Here is a 17,979-nt window from a genome sequence, read left to right as displayed (position 1 = left end):
ATAAAATATCTTTGCCACTGATTTCAGTGGAACTAGCCATGTGTGTCAAGTTAAGCTTATGCATAAATGCTTTGCTACATCAGGACCTTCATGGTGAATGCTGTTTAAACAACAATGCAGAGCACCTTTATGTCAAAATAATGGCACGGATATTATAGATACAGCCTGAGGACTGAACTAGATACATTACCTAAACACAGTAAATACACTCAATCATCCCAACATTCATCATCATAAAAATAAATGTTCTCATCATCATCAAAATAAATGTTCTGAGTTTGGGAAGAAGCCCTCCACACAGAGTCTTTGGTCCTTACCTTGTAAAATCTGTCATTTCCATCATAATCATGCACATCTGCTTTGCCAAGACAATGATGTCATTACCACTGTCATCCCACTTAGCCACCTCAGCATCCAGTTTACTTTTTTCTTGGTGGAATATCTCCACCTGCTCTGCAATCTTGGCCTTCTCCTCCTGGGGGAGTTGAGCCATGATAGCCTGGGTGAAACGTAAAGAAAGTGCACATTAAAAACAGAAGCAAGATACTATTTTAGTTCCTCAGAACCCTGGCTCATAGACGTAGCTTCCCTGGAAAGGACTGCCCCTGGCATATAACACCAAAATACATTTCACAAGTCCCTAACTCTGTATAACACAGTAGACAAGGAACCATCAAAGCTCTACAGGATGTAGCAGCAGATCCTCCGCTGATGTACATCACAATAACTCCACTCATTTCACAGCTCAAGTACACCGATTTACCCTGAGGGTCTGGCCCCTACGAGGAAAACTCTTAAGTGGATCAGGTTATCTACCATCAGTTTCAAGGAAAACTGAAGTGGAAGCTTCAGGGCAAGCTTCAGAATGGTCTCTTAAAGCGGGCTGCCTATTAGCGATGGTCTTCAGTGCACATTTTACTGGAAGAAATTCTCATTATTAAAATGTTTTCAAATAAAAGAATATGCAGGTAAGACCTTGGTCCAAAATGTGGTTTCGATACATCAGCTATATCTAGAAAAAAAGGCCTTTTTATAGTCCTGTTAAGCCTCTGGATATTTAAAGACTGTATTCCTATGAAACCAGAATGTGGTAAGAGAGTGTGCAGAAGCCACTACAGTCAAATGGGAAGACAGGAGTTGTCATTGTCGCTTAAACTTTAGGCAGAGCAAAAGGAAACCTAACCCATAGACCTAGAGGTTTGCTAATTTTCAGTCGTATAATCGGAAGGTTGGAAAGGACCATCTAGTCAACTTCCGGCAAAAATACAGGATGTGCTATTCCTAACCCATCGCAGACAAATTCAGCTGCTTGAAAACTGCCAAAGAAGAAGCCACAGCCTTCTTAGACAAAGTATTCCACTGGTCGATAAGTTGTACAGTGATGGCATTTTTTCCAGAGATTTAGATCTAATCTTCTTTGATGCAGTTTCAAGTCCCCAGCCCCTGTGGCAAGGGAGAACTATGTTTCTCAGTCTTCTTTATGGCAGCCTTTCAAATATCTGAAAGAGTGGTAGCACATCCTGGCTATCATTCACATCTCTCCCAGCCACACCATCAGTCAGATCCGATGCAGCTTTCTCTGACTCCAACATGGAAATAAGCTATGATGTGTGGGGGAATACGCTTAATATAAACTGAAATGAACATACCTTTCAATAATGTTTAGTGGTTTAATTGGTTTGGGGATGATATGCAAAATGGCACTAAACAGGTTGATTCTAATTTGCCGTGACATTATCAACAAAGCAAAAATAAAGTTACAAAATATTGCAAAATTATAATAATTGCTTCTGAAGATCAAATGGACACTTCCAACAATGATTTCCAAGCTGAGATACTACTTGGCTTCGGGGTTCTGAAGACCACATTATGTATTTAATGGGGTGTGACATATATTTAAGTGTCATTATATTTTTTCTTGTTTATGTCACTTTCAATCAGCTGAAGTCTTTCTCTACATATTCTTAAACTGCTCTTGGCTTTTAAAAATTCATAATTGACCTTTTCCAAAACTGAAATTAAAAAAGGTTATCTATAAACAGTAGATCAGAAAATGAGGAATTTGCAAGTTAATCAAATTAAAATTCAACACATGAGTTTTAATTAGGACTTATCAATGTAACTCAGCAGTTTCAAATGTTAACACATTAGTCTTTCAACCAAAAAATGCAATGCAAGTCAAATTAATAAATAATATAAATATAAATATATATCTCACACTAGAACAGAAGAATTAATTGAAACTAATTAGAGGAGGCATGTGACATTAAAGTTCTGTATGACCAGAAAGATATTAAGGCCAATCTGTATTACTTCCGTGTGGTTTCTGTCATTGACGGCAGTTTAACTAGCAAGCAGTAAAGCCTGCGCACGGGTACCTGCCTTAAGATGTTCATCCAGCATGACATGGGGTGCCACCTTCAAAGTGCTCAGAACCATCATGCTTGCAATGGTATATGCCCCAGCAGAATATTGTGCTCCTCTATGGTCCACAAGTTGTCATACTAAAAAGTTTGACACTGTACTTAACAGTGCACTGAGACTCTTGACAGGCTGTATAACTCTCTCACACACACAGATGTACTTCCTGTACTCTTGAACATTTGATCAAGTGCTACAAGAAGACAGAGCTTAACATCATTACTGGCAACAGAAGCAAGAGATGACAAAAATCACCTGTTCCATCAACTGTTAACTGAGGACCCAAATGGATGGAGGGTTAAGAGTCATAAACCACTTATACAAGGATCCCAGAAGCCCCTGGAAGAGACTGAGGATACTGAACCAAACCTAAGGACAGCAATGGAGTGAGCCAACTGCTGGGAAAGGTCAGATCTATTCCTACAGCATTTTACACCAACACCAAACGAGGCCCCCATTGGGCACAACCTTGACAAACAAGCATGGGTCAAGCTAAACAGACAGATTGGGATAAAGACACTTCAAAACAACACTTTGCAAGATCCACATATTGGACAGCCCCCTATGTGAATGGGTTGTCCAACAAACCGAACAGGCCAGGTTCTCTGAGTAGATGCGATATTGTTTATTGGACCAACTGAGTAGTTGGAAAAAAGGTCTTAGCAAGCTTTCAGGTGCAGCCACCCTTCATCAGGCATAGGGAGTCTCTGCTGGTCTGAGACTCCAAGTAATGAGAGAAGTTAAAAGTGAGGGGGGATCATTCCTTGGAGTCTCAGGCCAGCAGAGACTTCCTATGACTGAAGATGGGCGACTGCGCCCAAAAACTTGCAAAGAACATTTTCCCAACTACTCAGCTGGTCCAATAAAAGATATCGCATCTACCCAAAGAACCTTACCTGCTTGTGTCCTTAGACCAACATGGCTACAACCAAAAACCCAGCAACAGAGCAGCACTTAATCAAAACCCGCAATCTTTACAAATGCCCAGATGGGGCAGATGGAATCTGCAAATTGAGCAATAATACCAGCCAGTGGCTCATAGATTACGAAGCTGATATCTGGTGCCAAACAAAACACTGAGAAGAACTACCACACATATCAACACCAGTATTTTATAACTTTAAAACTATTTCCATTGCTCTTGCATTCCTCCAGAGCTCTATCTACTAGCAAATGAAGTTCATGTATTCAAATTTCATTTCCAGGCAAATGCTAACAGGTTTTATGGAGCAGGCATATATAGGCAGAGGGCTGAGAGAGACATCAATGGTCAGCTACTTACACATTTTCTGGAGATGGAGGGGGTGGCTTTAATTAGAGCAGCTCTCAGGAGATGCTGTAATTAAAGAGCCTGCAACGGCTCATGAACTTAGCATCCCAGGCTTCAAAATAGCATCAGGTGCACTTTAACCAAAGCTCGTTCAATAAGCTTTAGTTAAAGTGCCCCCGCTGCCATTCTGAAGTGCAGGGATGCTGAATACGTGAGATGCTGAGGCGCGCTCTAGCAAACTCAATTAATCAAGTCTGCTCTGATGCGCTGTAATTACAGTACAGCTGAGCAGACATCCTGCATGTCTACAGGCACCCTTAGCCTATAATCCAGGGGTGGCAAAATATGGATTGCATGGTGGTGACAGTGTGGGCTGGGAGCCAGGGCAGAGCAGGAATCCACTCCCTGAAGTCTGTGAGGGATCCCCGGCCCCGCACTGTTACAGCTCCAAGATCCCAGGGTCTTCATGGAGACCAGCAGGGAGCTGCGCTGGCAGACCTTGCAGCTGGGCAGGGGGCTGCATCTAGGGTGAGAGCCAGCATTGTGGGGAGGTGCCAAGGGCTGGGGCAGACCTGTGATCCACTCCCTGCATGCCCCTGCCGGGGGAACTCATGCCATTGCAGGGGTGTGTGGGCAGTGGATTGTGACTCGGCCCAGGCCCCAGCACTGCTCGGTCACTGTCCCAAAATCCTGGGGTCTCCCTGGCCCCACCAGCCCATTCACTCCCGGATGCAGCTCCCTGCCAGCCGTGACCCCATCCCAGCCACCCAACTGCATGCCCTGCCCAGTGTGGGTGCCTGGACAGTGGCACTGGATCCAGAAGTGGCAGCCAGAAGGAGCCACTTGTACTGGGGTTGCTGGGACATGGAGCATAGTTGTGTACTGGTCAACATCCCTCTGTGGGCTGGATCCAGCCTGTGGGTCATATTTTGCCCCCTCCACTCCCATCGTATTCTTTTTGGGGCAGGACCTTTTTTTTTGTTTTGGGGGGTTTTTTGGGGGGGCGGTATTTTTTTTAACTGTTGTATTTTAGTGCCTAGCACAGTGGAGCTAAGGGCTATAGGTTCAACAGCAGCAGCAACCACTGGATTTCAGCTCCGTCAGCCCCTATAGCTGGAATGAGTCCTTAAAAAATGCTCTTATCCCTACTTAGGTGTTTATTTATAATCTCGTGTTATTTTAGTCTCATTTTGATTACTGAAAGAACCGTGTGATGCCGCAGTCCCAGATTTAGGCAGGAGAAGATTAAAAGCGGAATTTGAATTAACTGAGCTTCATCAGGAACATTTTACACTTGTGTTTATTTCAGGCATCAGTCTTTCTCCATACATTAGGGGTTCTTTCCTGTGCGTTAAAGGATTAAAATACCTCCAAGACACATTTATGATGGTTCCTGGGGCACCTGCCCCTTCTGGCATAATTTTCCAGTCCCCTTCCAAGGGGCAGGCTCCCGAGGATGGGATTTTGTGCCGCAACTCGTCCAAACTGGATTATTCCCATGTTTGCCCATTCTGGTTATTAGACATGATATCCTGCCGGCTCAATAGACTACGTACTTACAAGAATTCTCTTTGGGGGCCTGTGTACAGTAATAATATGCAGTGACACAGAAGCAACATCCTTGAAACAAAGTATCTTGGGTTGTTGTTTTGTTTTTGTTTTTTGCTAAACTGTTCACTGAACCTGGAGAAAGGGATTTAAAACAAATCAGGGACCTATGCATATTCTGTCTTTCTTATGCAGCTTTCTCAGACTCAAAGGGAGGACACTACATCTCCTCTCAACCTACATCCGTAAGGTCCTCAGTAGCTGACCCTACATTTCCTCTCGTGACCAAAGTACAGTCTGCTTGCTATAGTCTCTGACTGTAAGTTTGTGGCAGCCTGCAGTGTACCTTTCCTCTTCCAAGTCTGCATAATGGCTCTTTTTACTCATTGGGTATCTTTTGATGAGGTAGTTAGCCTGGCAAAATAGGTATGTCACCATGACTGGGATTGGGAGTCACCTCTTCACAAATACTGACTGACAGAGCTCCTTGGGTAGATGTGATATCCTTTATTAGACCAACTAAATAGTTGGGAAAATTGTTCTTTGCAAGCTTTCAGGCACAAATGCCCTTCTTCAGGCATGGGGGGGGGGGGTCTGCTGGTATGTGCACGCTCTCCTGGAAGCCAATATGCAAAATGCAGGGGTGTGAAAATGCAAATGCTTGGCAGTGAGGATCAACCCCAAATACTGACTTAGATTTTCCTTAGGAGGCCACTGAATTGTCTTTCCACCTTGGTGACCATAACAGTCAATTTTTAATCTGAGGCTAAATATCATGCATCCGATCCAAAACAAAGACCCAGAGGTGCATACAATATTCATGAAAAACTACAGGATGTCTTAGATTTTCACAGCATCTCTCCACTACTTCAGTAGCAGAATGAAAGGAAGAAGGATGAGGGGGTGAGGGGGAGTGTGTGATTTGTAACCGTCTTGGAAGTCAAATAGACTTTCACGTTGTCGATTGCTAGCAACCTGGTATCCTGTTGCTGTCTTATCTGAGTTCAGCAGCCTACTTAGCACAAGGTAAACATTAATCAGAGATTGACATAATCTGGACGGTCAACAAACTTCACTTCTCCGGCATCTCTGACCCTTGAAGCACCTTGCCAGCTTAATTTGCAAGCCCCATCCATAAGTTAAGGTCACAAATCACAATGCCTCCATTCTATCATGATATAATTACACTGGTAAAATTGCATTGACTCAGTAGCAAATGTCTTCAATTATAGTTAAATTATAGGGACTACTCAGCACCTTAACCAGCTCTCTCAGACAACGCAGCACACAGGGAAACATGACTAATGCAAGACTTCTCTTGGCACTACACTTTGTGCCCTAAAGGATTTTTTTTTTTAATTTACTGAACGCTCTGACAGCTACAGTATATTCTATGTATGCAGGGCCTCCTGCTGTGGCGTTGGCTTTTGGGTGAATGGTTGATGCAAGATACAACAGAAGCCTGGGAGAACCATTTAATAAACTTTCTTACGATGATGAACATGAAATGTCTTTAAATTTTGAAGCCTGCAGAACAAAATTGCCCCCCAGACTTTCTGACATGACCCTGAAGATTTCAAATTACCAAATCTGCTTTCAGAGGCATAACTTTACATTTGGAGCTACATACAGAGTAAACGGAGTACTTGGATTTTATGCTCACCCTTGCACTCTGCCCAGCAATAAGCTGGTCATCTTCAGTCTGAACACTTGTTCGGCTGCGGACATCATAATCTTCCTGTTCAAAGTCTGAATCATCCTCTAATTCTTCGGGGGTCTGGAAAGAAAGAAAGAGAAAGTGCAAGGAAAGAGAGAGAGAGAAAGACTATGAGGCGACAGGCATATAAAGGATAAAGACAAACTCGTATGTACAGTAAGTTCTTATTTCATCGACTACCTGCCCAGGCAATGCTGTATCTTTTTTCTTTTAAATTAACTTGCCTGCCTAGGCAGTCAGGATCTGAAATTGAATCCTCCAAAAAATTAACTTGTTTCAACTATGGTTTCTTTTACAAATGGCATTCATCATCACCTTGCTGTGATTTTTCCTAACTCTGTTAGCGTGATGAATGCCGTTTCAAGAACGAATATTCTTTGCATGCATTCGCCACAGGAATGCTATATTTCAAAATAATACGACTCTAGTCTATACAAGGAGACCAGTGCTATTATATTGCCTGAACCACTGCACAATCCTTAAGATAGAAAGTAAGTATCTGAGAAAAAGTAACCAACAAGCAAATATAAAATACAAAATAAGACAAAAAAGAGCTGTCCCCAAAGACAACAGGAGATTCCCCTTGCAAGAAAATGTAAATGATGTTGTCAACTGTTTTTAAAGCAAGTATAAGGCGTATGCTGCTCAGCTGGAAACAGAAAGAAACCTCTATTTTGCTCCAGATTTCTGGAAGTTGTCTCTTTCCCAGGTTGGTTACAAGGTTCAAAGCATGTTTCTCTCTTGGTAGGGAATTAGTACTGGGTACAGCTGGGTAAAGAGGCATGGTAACTTTGGGGGATTCTGTGAAACAGCCGATGAGGTCACATTAGAGTTGTATATGTTCAATTCATGTTGGCATTGAGTTATTTGATTTGATTGGTGGAGACTGAGCATGCTATTTAGTAAAGTATTATCTTCACATCTATGCACTGGATATTAAAAAAAACAACAACCTCAAACCGAAACCATTAATGGCTACATATCACTATATTAATAGGCTGGCAATTTTAGTATTTAATCACATGTTTAATATGACATGGTTCACAATAGAGAGATAAAATCCATTCAAACTGTAAGCTCCCTAGGGAGGGGGCTGCTCTTTTGTTCAGCGTTTGCATAATGTCTAAGACAATAGGCTCCTAGTTAGCGACCCAGCATTACTGTAACACAACCCCAAACAGTGACAACCACAATGATGGTAAGAAAGAACAAAGAGATGCAGACGTGAGCAATGATATCTTCCTCATCGCCCCATTCAAATGCCTCAACCTTCCTCTGGACAGCCTTTTTCTATGGGAGAAAGTCTCCATATTCACATACCTTGCTTGAGAGCACTGTCGAGAAGCGGAGGTGATAATCATTGCCACTTGTCATTACAGTTTTGTCTTGTGGATGCTTGTTCTCTAGAAACTGGTCCAAACCCTCTAACTCAAAGTTGAGAGTCCTTTGACTCTATTTAGAGTGGAGCTTAATTTTCAACATAAAGTGCATGTCACTGCCTATACGGGGAAAAATCAGCTGTTTTATGGGTTACATGGTTATATGCACTTGAGGTAGAAGGGAAAACTGAGCCATCTTCATTTGGCTCAAACAGTGCGAGTTAAATGCATGTTTTGACACTGAGCACTGAAGGGAAAAATAACAAAGTATGACAGTATGGTAATGAAACTCGGGCAGAATCACTGAAGGGATACATATACAAATAGTGCATATAACAGGTTAGACAAGAGATAAAGTGGAGGTGAAAAAATTAGATTGTCTTCTCTCTTCTAAAACAGGGAAAGCTGCTGACTGCTACCTATCATTAAAACATCCCCATATCTGGTTGTCCACTTTTCTTTAAGCACTTTATTCCCCATGCTTAACTGCCCAAGGGCTAGAGGTGACTTTAAAAAACTGTCCTCATTATGGCAGTGGTGGTGCGGAGAGGCTCTTCTCTAGGAGCAAAGTAGGGTTGCACATCCGTGTCAAAGACCATTTCTTCACCTGCTCACCCCTTGTTCTGGGGGCTGGTAAACCACAACGGGGTAATAATGGTATCTCATTACTTCCCTAAGCAGCCGAGTGAAGGCTGTGACAATCTAGCCTTGAGAGAACTGCCAGGGATAACATTCAAAAGATTAGGTACAAATGACATGAAGTGAGGTAGCTTGTGAACGAGGTAAGACGCATGCAGACAGCTCTGCATTTACACGGTTTATTCCCAGGAAAACCTTCTAAAACAAAGCACAGCTGTTCCTTCGGTGTTTGACATTTGCTGTTTTATAAACCAACAGTCATCTGAAGACAGACAGCCATGCATCTGGGTTAGGTGTTCAGCTTAAGAGACTGAATTGTACAAAACGAGGGACACGTTAAGGGTCACACTTGAGGAATAAGTGTACGTCTCCTTTTGGCACAAATCATACTTAACCCCGCACCGGCTTTACACATCCACCTAGTTTTCTGCAACTGCTTTTTACAGGAATGAAATGTCCTCATTTGCTGCTGGAATCATTTCTTTTCCTGAATTAAGACCCACAGCAGCTATTGCATGGTTTAATTCCTACCTTTTAAACAAGCATTTCTGAAGATACCCAAGCACATGTATGCCAATTCATGCAGGTGCAAAAGGTGCGATTGTACTTTTGTAAGAGGCAGGCATCTTTGGGAGTGGTATTATCTTTTACTGAACCAGATCACCCCAGATGAAGAATACCTTGCATCTGAAATCATGTCTGACTTTATGCCAATCATGCTGTTGGCCCAGTAAAATATATTACCTGCCAAAAATCCTGGCCTCTCGTAGAATCCCTGGACCATGACAGCCGCAGCATCACTTGAACACTTGAATACTTCTGAAAATTTGGGACTAACAAAATCCTATCTCGTTTCTCCAAGCTATTATTTACTATAGCAGCGCTACTTTCCCCCAGCCTGTCTCTTTAGGGATGCAACTGAATGTGAATTAGCTTTTCAGTTTGCTTGGAGACAGAGTAAAGGATTGCAAGCCATTTTTTATATCAGAGTTACCATGACTTTCAAAGCATTTCCATTCCAGAGGCCAGGTCTTATGAAGCGTATCATAGAATCTTTAATGCCCATGCACAGCAGACAGGACCTGGCTTTTTAGAAGCTAGTCTCTAAGACAACAAAATAAAGTCTGGGACATAAATTATCTAAGTTGGAAGAATAAAGAACTCAGTTCCCCAAGGACTTGAACTTATGGCTGCATGGACCAAATAACCCCTACAACAATCTTTTTTTCCCCCATCCAGGACAGTTTCCAAGCCAAATTCCATTCAGCATGGAACTAAGAGGAGAGAGATCTAACTAGGTTACTGAAATTCATAGAAATGTCATAGAAACTGATAGAATAGATAATTCATTCTTGATATTCACAATCGCCAAAAGGGTACATGTTGACTGTCTGGATTACACAAATAATAGGACATCCCTGGGTTAATTACTGCTGCAAATCCAATTGCTGGGCTTCAATTGGTGCATATCTTCTAGGGACAAAAAAATCCAATTCTGTTTTAGGATTTCCCAGTGATACAATCCTTTGGTAAATTGGTCCAACGACTAATTATTCTCATTCTTAAACAGCTATTGTTCCAATGACTAGTTACTCTCATTCTTAAACATGTGTACCTTATTTCTAACTTAAATTGGTCTTATTTTACCATCTAGCCTTTGAGTCTTTTTATATCTTTGTGCGATACAGTTAAAAGCATGCTAGGAGCAAAGTATCTTTCACCAAAAAAGCTGTTCTAACCTCCATGACAGCCAGTAGGAAGGGTAAAATTAAAAAGGGGTATTTGTTTTTCATTTAATTCATTTAAACACATTTCCCAAACACAAAAGATTTGTATGCATCTGTGGGCCTAAAAAAAATGCAATTACGTTAACAAACCCACCACTGATTTACCTCCAACAAGCCAATCTAACCCTCTTCATAAGAGAGAAACAAAAATGAAAGAAATTCCTCTATTCTCCTAATACTAAGAAACCATTCGTAGACTTCTTCCTGCTGTCCCAAAATAGGGAAAATAAATAAATTGATTGACCAGAATAGTCATAATGAAAAATTAGCATTGCAACGTTCCCTTCTGGTCAAACCTGAGCCATTTTAGACCGAGACGTTCTATAATCAAAAGGGCCACACGGAAAGTGTGCTGCTAGCAACCTCTTCTCTTTTATGCTGAGGCAGCTGCAGATTGAGTCACTCATCTGATTGCAATACAGCCTGATGGGAAAGGACAGAGAGGAAGTCTCACAGTTGGTCTTCAGCTTTTCAGAGCTTTATAGGTCAAACCCAGCACCTTAAATCAACTTGGAAACCTACAAGCAGCCAGCGTGGACCAGAGGGCACAGCTCTAATATGCTTGTAAGCTACACAAGGTTTCAAGCAGATGATTGAGTTCTCCACCAGCCCAAGTTTCCAAGTGGATATGAGAAGCAAGAGCATGCCGAGCACACTTGAATAATATGATCTTGAGGTGGCAAAGCCACGGATGATAATAAGAAAGTCTGCATCCGAAAGGGAAAGAATTAACCCTCCTGGTCAAATAAAAATGACTAAAGTTGCCACTGTGATGGTTGCTAATTGTATAGCGGGTTTTGCTTGAATAACTGGGAAAATCTAATAAGCAGTTGTGAAAAAAAACCCAGTGTGTAACAGGCCCCCAGCCAGTGATACAAAAGATGACATAATTAACTTATTATTTTCCATCTTAATTTTAGGTTATATAATTGTACACTATGCTCTTTCAAGCTTGGAAATGGATACTTTTTTCCTCTACAGATCGTATTCTTATTTCCCAACACTATAATGATCATCTTTTCTCTTCCAAAGGGATAGTAAAGCTAAAAAATGAAGAGATAAGAGTTGTCTTTCCCTTTCTTTAGCTTATTAAAAGTCATAATGTTAGGAAAAAACAAGCTTAAAAGAATGGGGCTTGTTTCCCCCATGGACTCAAACGATCATCTGAGATAAACTCAACCTTCTGTGACATGCTCCTGAACAATTATTGTGGGGTGAGAATTTTTTTCTGACAGAAGCTCCAACAAGATTACAAGTAACGTTAATACTGAGAGAAAATTTAAAGCATAGACTATGTGAACATTACTGCGTCATCAGTTAGGAGTATGTCAGAGATCGCTTTTTAAAGTAACGCCCCACAACTTTTCATTGATGTGCACTGCAAGATTCATTTGGGATCCTGGAGCTCATTTAGGATTCAACTGTTTGGTCTGAAGAGGAAAGGTTAATTGACAAGAAAAATCCTACTTTTTCTGCCAGCAACTTTGTGAGCAGTCTCATCCTCTGCCTGATGATGATAATCCCACTGTTATTCATATACTAACCTTCCTCGGTTAAGTCTCAACCAAGTCAAAATAGAAGAATCAGCACTGCTACTTCCTGATATCATTTAATGAAGTCAATGTCTCCTGCCTTGTAGAGGGGTAGGTTACACGGACATTGTCAACACTGGAACTCATATTTCTTTCTGACGTTCAATACCCACTATAACTCTTAGCGGAGGTACAGTGGCAGACTGTTTAAGGTATCCTACTACTCGCCACAGGAACGAGTGTGAGCTCTGCAGTCGTTTATACCAAAAGCTGCTCTCAGTCGACTCACCTGAAAATGGTTACCTGGTCATTCAGGCAAAGGAGTCAAAGATGGTCAAATATAATGTTTAGCTGCATTTCTCCCTTGCATGCCACTGGCTACAGGAACTGACATGGCCTTAACCATACCAGTCCCATAAGTTGCTCTCTTGACAAGACCTTTGACCTCGAACTTTTGATAGCTATTAATAAGACAAAGGCAAATACTCATCATGCAAATTTATGCACTTTAGCTGCCCTACAGAACTTGCAAGAGCACTGACCGGCATCCATGGATTCACCTGTCTTTTCTCCAGCAAAATCAGCATGAGCTTTGCTTTTTGGGTCAGTTTCTATATCCTGGTTAATTTCTTGAAAATATCGTTTTAGTCTTATAATGTACCTCTGCAGAATTCACCAGTTCAGATTACACAAAAAAAACCCCAAAGTGTCAGAATGATATAATGAAAAACATAACTTGGGATATCTTCCTAGCATGGGTGACTAGTGTCTCCTGAGTCTGGGGAGGGGGAGGCACCAGATCATCGACGGGGGTAGAGTTGGGGGGATGTTCCCCAGCAGCCGATCACTAAGCCAGCAGCGAAACCAGAAGTGCACTTCTGGTTTTGTAGCTGGTACCTCCAGGGAGTGCATGGCCAATCTCAGGGGGTGAACCTGCATGCACCCCTATGCATCACCAATGCTTCCTAGATCTCATGTGGCCAGAATACTGCTTAGTTTAACAAGGTTAAGATGATAGTAGAGTAATAAGGGTGGAGAAAAATGGAATGAGTCTCCAGAATTACATAGACGATTTTAGAGGTAAGGGAAAACCAAGCTATCTCTTGCCTGCAAATGGAAGTTCCCCTGCCAACACGTTAGATGTTGTTCTATTTTATATGGGGAGATGGTGTATGCCAGGGCTCTGAACAGGGGGAACAGGTGAAAGGTTGATTTGTGGCAGCTTATATTAGACAGGGGGGGAAGCATAGGCACAGGTGAACTGGAAGATCCTTTAATATGAGGATCTTGTCATTTCACTCCCATCTGGGAGGGTGATACATGCATCTGAGGCTCAATGGCTTAGAGGAAGAAGAATTACTTCCACAACTGTATTTCCCCAACCATCTGGGCTTTGCACCAGCCACTAGAACCCATACATGACAAATAGAAAATTGGGGGTCTAAATAAGTGCATGAAATGATATCTGGTAACAGGAAAAATGGGAGAGAGAAAAAACATTTTAAAGTGATCTGACTGCCCCAAATCTTTCCAAATATTTCCTCATTGCCATGCTTACTCAGAAGCACAATCTCATAGTTGAGAGCTACATGAAATCTACTTAAAGGGATGGTAGTTGTTTCAGGGCTGCCAGTTGTCTAAATAGGGGAAACTTGCTTTTTATGTTTTAAGATTCTTCATAGGAATCTGTTGTTCTGTTTATAGGTGATTTTCACCTGGCCTAGTCCGGGAGCTAAGGAGTTAAAGTTTCCCTTAGCTTCAGCAACTCAGAACCAAGTCTTTCATGCTTTGTTTCTGGATGACAATGAAAACTAAGACAGAGACTGACTCCAGGGTTCATGTTATTTAGCTCATTATTAAAATAACAACAAAAAAGGATGTCTGAGCAAACTGAATTAGATGATTAGGCAACTTTGGAATGATGTTTTCTTTACCCGAAAAAACATTCAAAACCATCCCTTTCAATAAGGAGTATGTTAATTTATTTCTTAATTTAGGTATTAATAACACTTAACTCAAAACATGGACACCATGCATACACTAGGAAGATAACACTCCCCACCAATAGTCAAGGCCTTAATAGAACAATTACACTAATGAAGAACTACTTCTACTGTAATAGACTTTTCACCTGCAATGATCAAATGACCTCTTAGACAATTAAGCTAGGGACAGACATCACACAAATTGGTTTAAGTGATCAGAAACTGGTTTAAACCTGTAACAGAATGGAAGTTGAATGCACATAAACTGGTTTCAAAATGGTTGAAACCAGTTTAAGATACACCTGTATGGATGCAGTATTAGACTTCAGTGATTTAGATTAAACCAGTCCATCAAACTTCTGTCCCAGATCCCCTCCCTACTCAAATTACCCTATTGCCCACCAGCATCCCATGATCCTTTGCATGCCCATGCTCTCTACTTTGCAGAACCAGGCCAATCCCACTAAAGGCTGTCAAACTGCTGAGGCAGCAAAGCCTCTTCTCCCTAGCACTGTGTCTTGCCCGTGCCTGCCAGTAGCAGTGTGGGAGGAAGAGAGTAGATGAGTGGAGACACCACAACGTGAGGGCCCCCCACAACTGTGCTTGCTCTGGTCTACAGGGGGCTGGGCTCCCCACCCCCTGGCACTGCCTGGCTGACAAGCCGCACAGCTCTCAGCCCTGCTCCTGCTTAGCTATGTCAGCCTTGCTAGCTATGCTAGGCAGGACAGTAGGATAGTATTACCCTACTATCATCTTAACCTTGTTAAGCTAATGCAGACTCCCCAGCTGTCCTCGCTTGGATGAGTGCTGTGGCTGGGCCCAAGGGGTGGGGGCTCTGCTCCTCCCTGCCCACCACATGCAGAAGCTCTCATCCTGCAGAACTAGACCCAGCCCCTAACCTAGACCTGAGCAAGCACATCTGGGGGCATCCTGCACTCCCATAACCTTCCCCCATCCCTGATATAGACATGCAGGAGCAGGGCTTAAAAGCTGCTTGGGCTGTCAGCTGAGCCAGCCAACATGAGGGAATGATGGGGACCAAAGCCCCCGCTATCTCCCAGCTGTGCTTGCTTGGGCCTGGGAGAGTAGGGGCTGGGCCTGCAGGGTGGGGGCTTTGCTCCCCTCCTCCCCCCAGCTGCTGCTTTACTTGGCTGACATGGGGAGGCAGAAGCCAGGGATGAGCACCACACCAGGATGCCACTCAGTGCTGGGGTTGGGAGTGCAGAAGCCCCCACCCTGCAGGCCTGGCCCCAGCCCCTCCAGATCCAAACAAGCACAGCTGGGAGTAGGGGCTCTGCTCCCCATCATCCCCACATGCTGCTGGGTTCATCTGCCAGCCTGCACGGCTCTAAGCCCTACTCCTGCCTGCCCATGTCAGCCAAGCCGGGCAGGGCAGGGGAAAGGTGGAGGAGTGTAGGTTCCCCCCAGCTGTGCTCGCTCAGTTCAGGGGAGGCTGGGTCCTGGCCTGTGGGGAAGAGGCTTTCACTCCCCACTCCCAGCACTGAGCAGCTCAGCTAACAGTCCTGGCATGGTCTTAGTCCCAACTCATGCTTGCCAAGTTAAGCAGTGGTGGAGGGTAGGGAGTAACAGAGCCCCTGCCCCATGGGCCTGACCCCAGTCCCCTAGACCCGAGCAAGTACAGCTGGGGGGGGGAAGGTGGCCCACTGCTGCTGACAGGGCCACTGGCAGGTGGGGTGGGGCTGGCCCCATGGGGAGGCATGCAAGAGTGGCCCCTCCCTTCTGCCTTGGCCAGTCAAAGCATCTGCATGCCTCCTCCAACCCAATATCATTCTGGTCACTCCTGGTTCAGTTCATGCGGCTCAGAGAAACCTGGGTTGATTGAATCGGTTCCATCCACTTCAGGTTTTTTGAATGTCTATACTCACCCTTACTAAAAATAGAGTTGGTGCTTCTCATTAACTTATAGAGAACTAAGCCCCATGCAATGTCAACCTCAGTTCTAGGGGGGTGAGTAAAACAGCACACAGTAATCGATTGTGATTCATGTGCACGGATGGTTGTTAGTAGAAGCTATGCATGCAAACTCTGCCACATCTGAATTATTTTATAAATTTTGCATTCATTTACAGGCGTGAAAACATCTGAATCTCTTTGCTTAAAACATCTTGCTGCTGCCACACACTGTCGTTCCACATTCTACATCTTCTTCCATGTTAAACTATTCTGGCTGATTAAGAAGCAATGTCGGTACCACACAGCTTTTATAGTCCTCTCATCTTCTATGATACTTTCCTTTAAGCCCCCACTTTTATTTCCCAGGTGCCTTACATACCCTTATCATCAGAACAGCTTTCCTGATGTCACGAACTCCATCATAAACCAAGCGGGAAGCATCTATGAATTCATTCTCTTCAAATGGCTGTGGGACATTCGCACTCAAAGCTTCAATGGCAACCTCAACTTGTTCAGCAAAACGTGGCATAACTAGATTAAACAAAATGAAAAGCAGTAAGATTACAGACCTTCTTTCATGTATATTTTCCCCTGCCCCTGGGCATAAATGTTTTCCAGCAGGCATGGGACACGCTGCTGTCACAGTTTCAAGGCTCAGGAAGGTTTACCGACTGGATTTGTGCTGACTAGATATGTGCAGTTTTCTGCTACATTTTGTCAAAGAAAAAACCCCGCAACAATTGCCTTCATGTATTTACCTCACATTACATCACAAAGCATTTACAACATTTTTCATGAAGTAAAATTCACTGTCTTAAAAAAAAAATCTAGGTTATCTGAGGTGTCAGTAAATTACAGAGTATTTCCAGCAAATCTCAACTTGAAATGCATACCATAGAAATGAGAAAATTATTGATAAAATGACCAAAGCACCATTTAATCATCATTCTGATTAACTTATATGAACTAATCAGCTACAGCCTTTACTGCTAGTGCATTAAAAACAAACAAACATAAAAAGGCAGAGCATTTTTCAGACGCAAAAATCTGGTAAATGCTATTTGGAAAGGTAGGTGAGAGAGCACTGATTCCTCATTACAGAAATGTGTATAATGTGCAAGCTAGCTATAAACAGCTGCAAATATTATTGACTGTTGTCTATGTATGCTTTATGAATGCATAAATGAAAATAATGTTTATTTGGTTTAGTAGTTTGCAGGCATTCTATAGCTTTTGTTAGTGGAGTAACTGTAAAATCTTAGGATCCTTGCTTGTAAAATTTCCTAAACAATCCCTTTGAAGCTACAGTAATTACCACAATGCTGAATAATAAATATACCAAGAATCAAATTCTTAAGGAACTAAACCCAAATCCTGCAAACAAGCAGTGCTGTTGACTTCAACAAGGAGACTACTCTGATATTTAAAGGAAAGCAGATGTATAACTATTTGCAGTTTCACAGTTTCATAGTTTGTAGGGTCAGAAGGGACCTGAGCAGATCATCAAGTCCGAGCCCCTGCCATGACAGGAGAGAGTACTGGGCTCAAACGACCCTAACAAGGTGTTCATCCAGCCTCCTCTTAAAGACCCCCAGAGTAGGAGTCAGCACCTCTTCTCTTGGAAGTTGGTTCCAGATCCTAGATGCCCTGATCGTGAAGTCGCACCTCCTGATGTCTAGTCTGAATCTTCCCTCTGCCAGCTTGTGATCGTTATTTCTGGTCACTCCTGGTAGTGCTCAGGGGAAACAGGGACTCCCCCAGTGCCTGCTGGTCCCCTCTGACTAGTT

At 42.8% G+C, this 17,979-nt stretch overlaps 1 protein-coding gene across 2 annotated transcripts in view; it reads right to left on the bottom strand.

Annotated features, from left to right (window-relative positions):
- Window positions 1-17,979, bottom strand: part of CTNNA2 (catenin alpha 2) — an 870,740-nt gene that overhangs the window by 52,191 nt on the left and 800,570 nt on the right. For both annotated transcript variants that reach the window (XM_019552979.1, XM_019552980.1), the window contains exons 13-15: window positions 16,572-16,723; window positions 6,903-7,016; window positions 318-499 (exon numbers count right to left, since the gene is read on the bottom strand). In XM_019552979.1, coding sequence (XP_019408524.1) covers window positions 318-499; window positions 6,903-7,016; window positions 16,572-16,723 — 448 coding nt within the window. The remainder of the gene's footprint in view (window positions 1-317; window positions 500-6,902; window positions 7,017-16,571; window positions 16,724-17,979) is intronic.

This window comes from Crocodylus porosus, unplaced genomic scaffold, assembly GCF_001723895.1.
Source record: "Crocodylus porosus isolate Cpor-Errol unplaced genomic scaffold, CroPor_comp1, whole genome shotgun sequence".
Taxonomy (NCBI): Eukaryota; Metazoa; Chordata; order Crocodylia; family Crocodylidae; genus Crocodylus; species Crocodylus porosus.
Note: the sequence above shows the minus strand (reverse complement) of the source record. Positions and strands in the feature narration are given on the sequence as shown.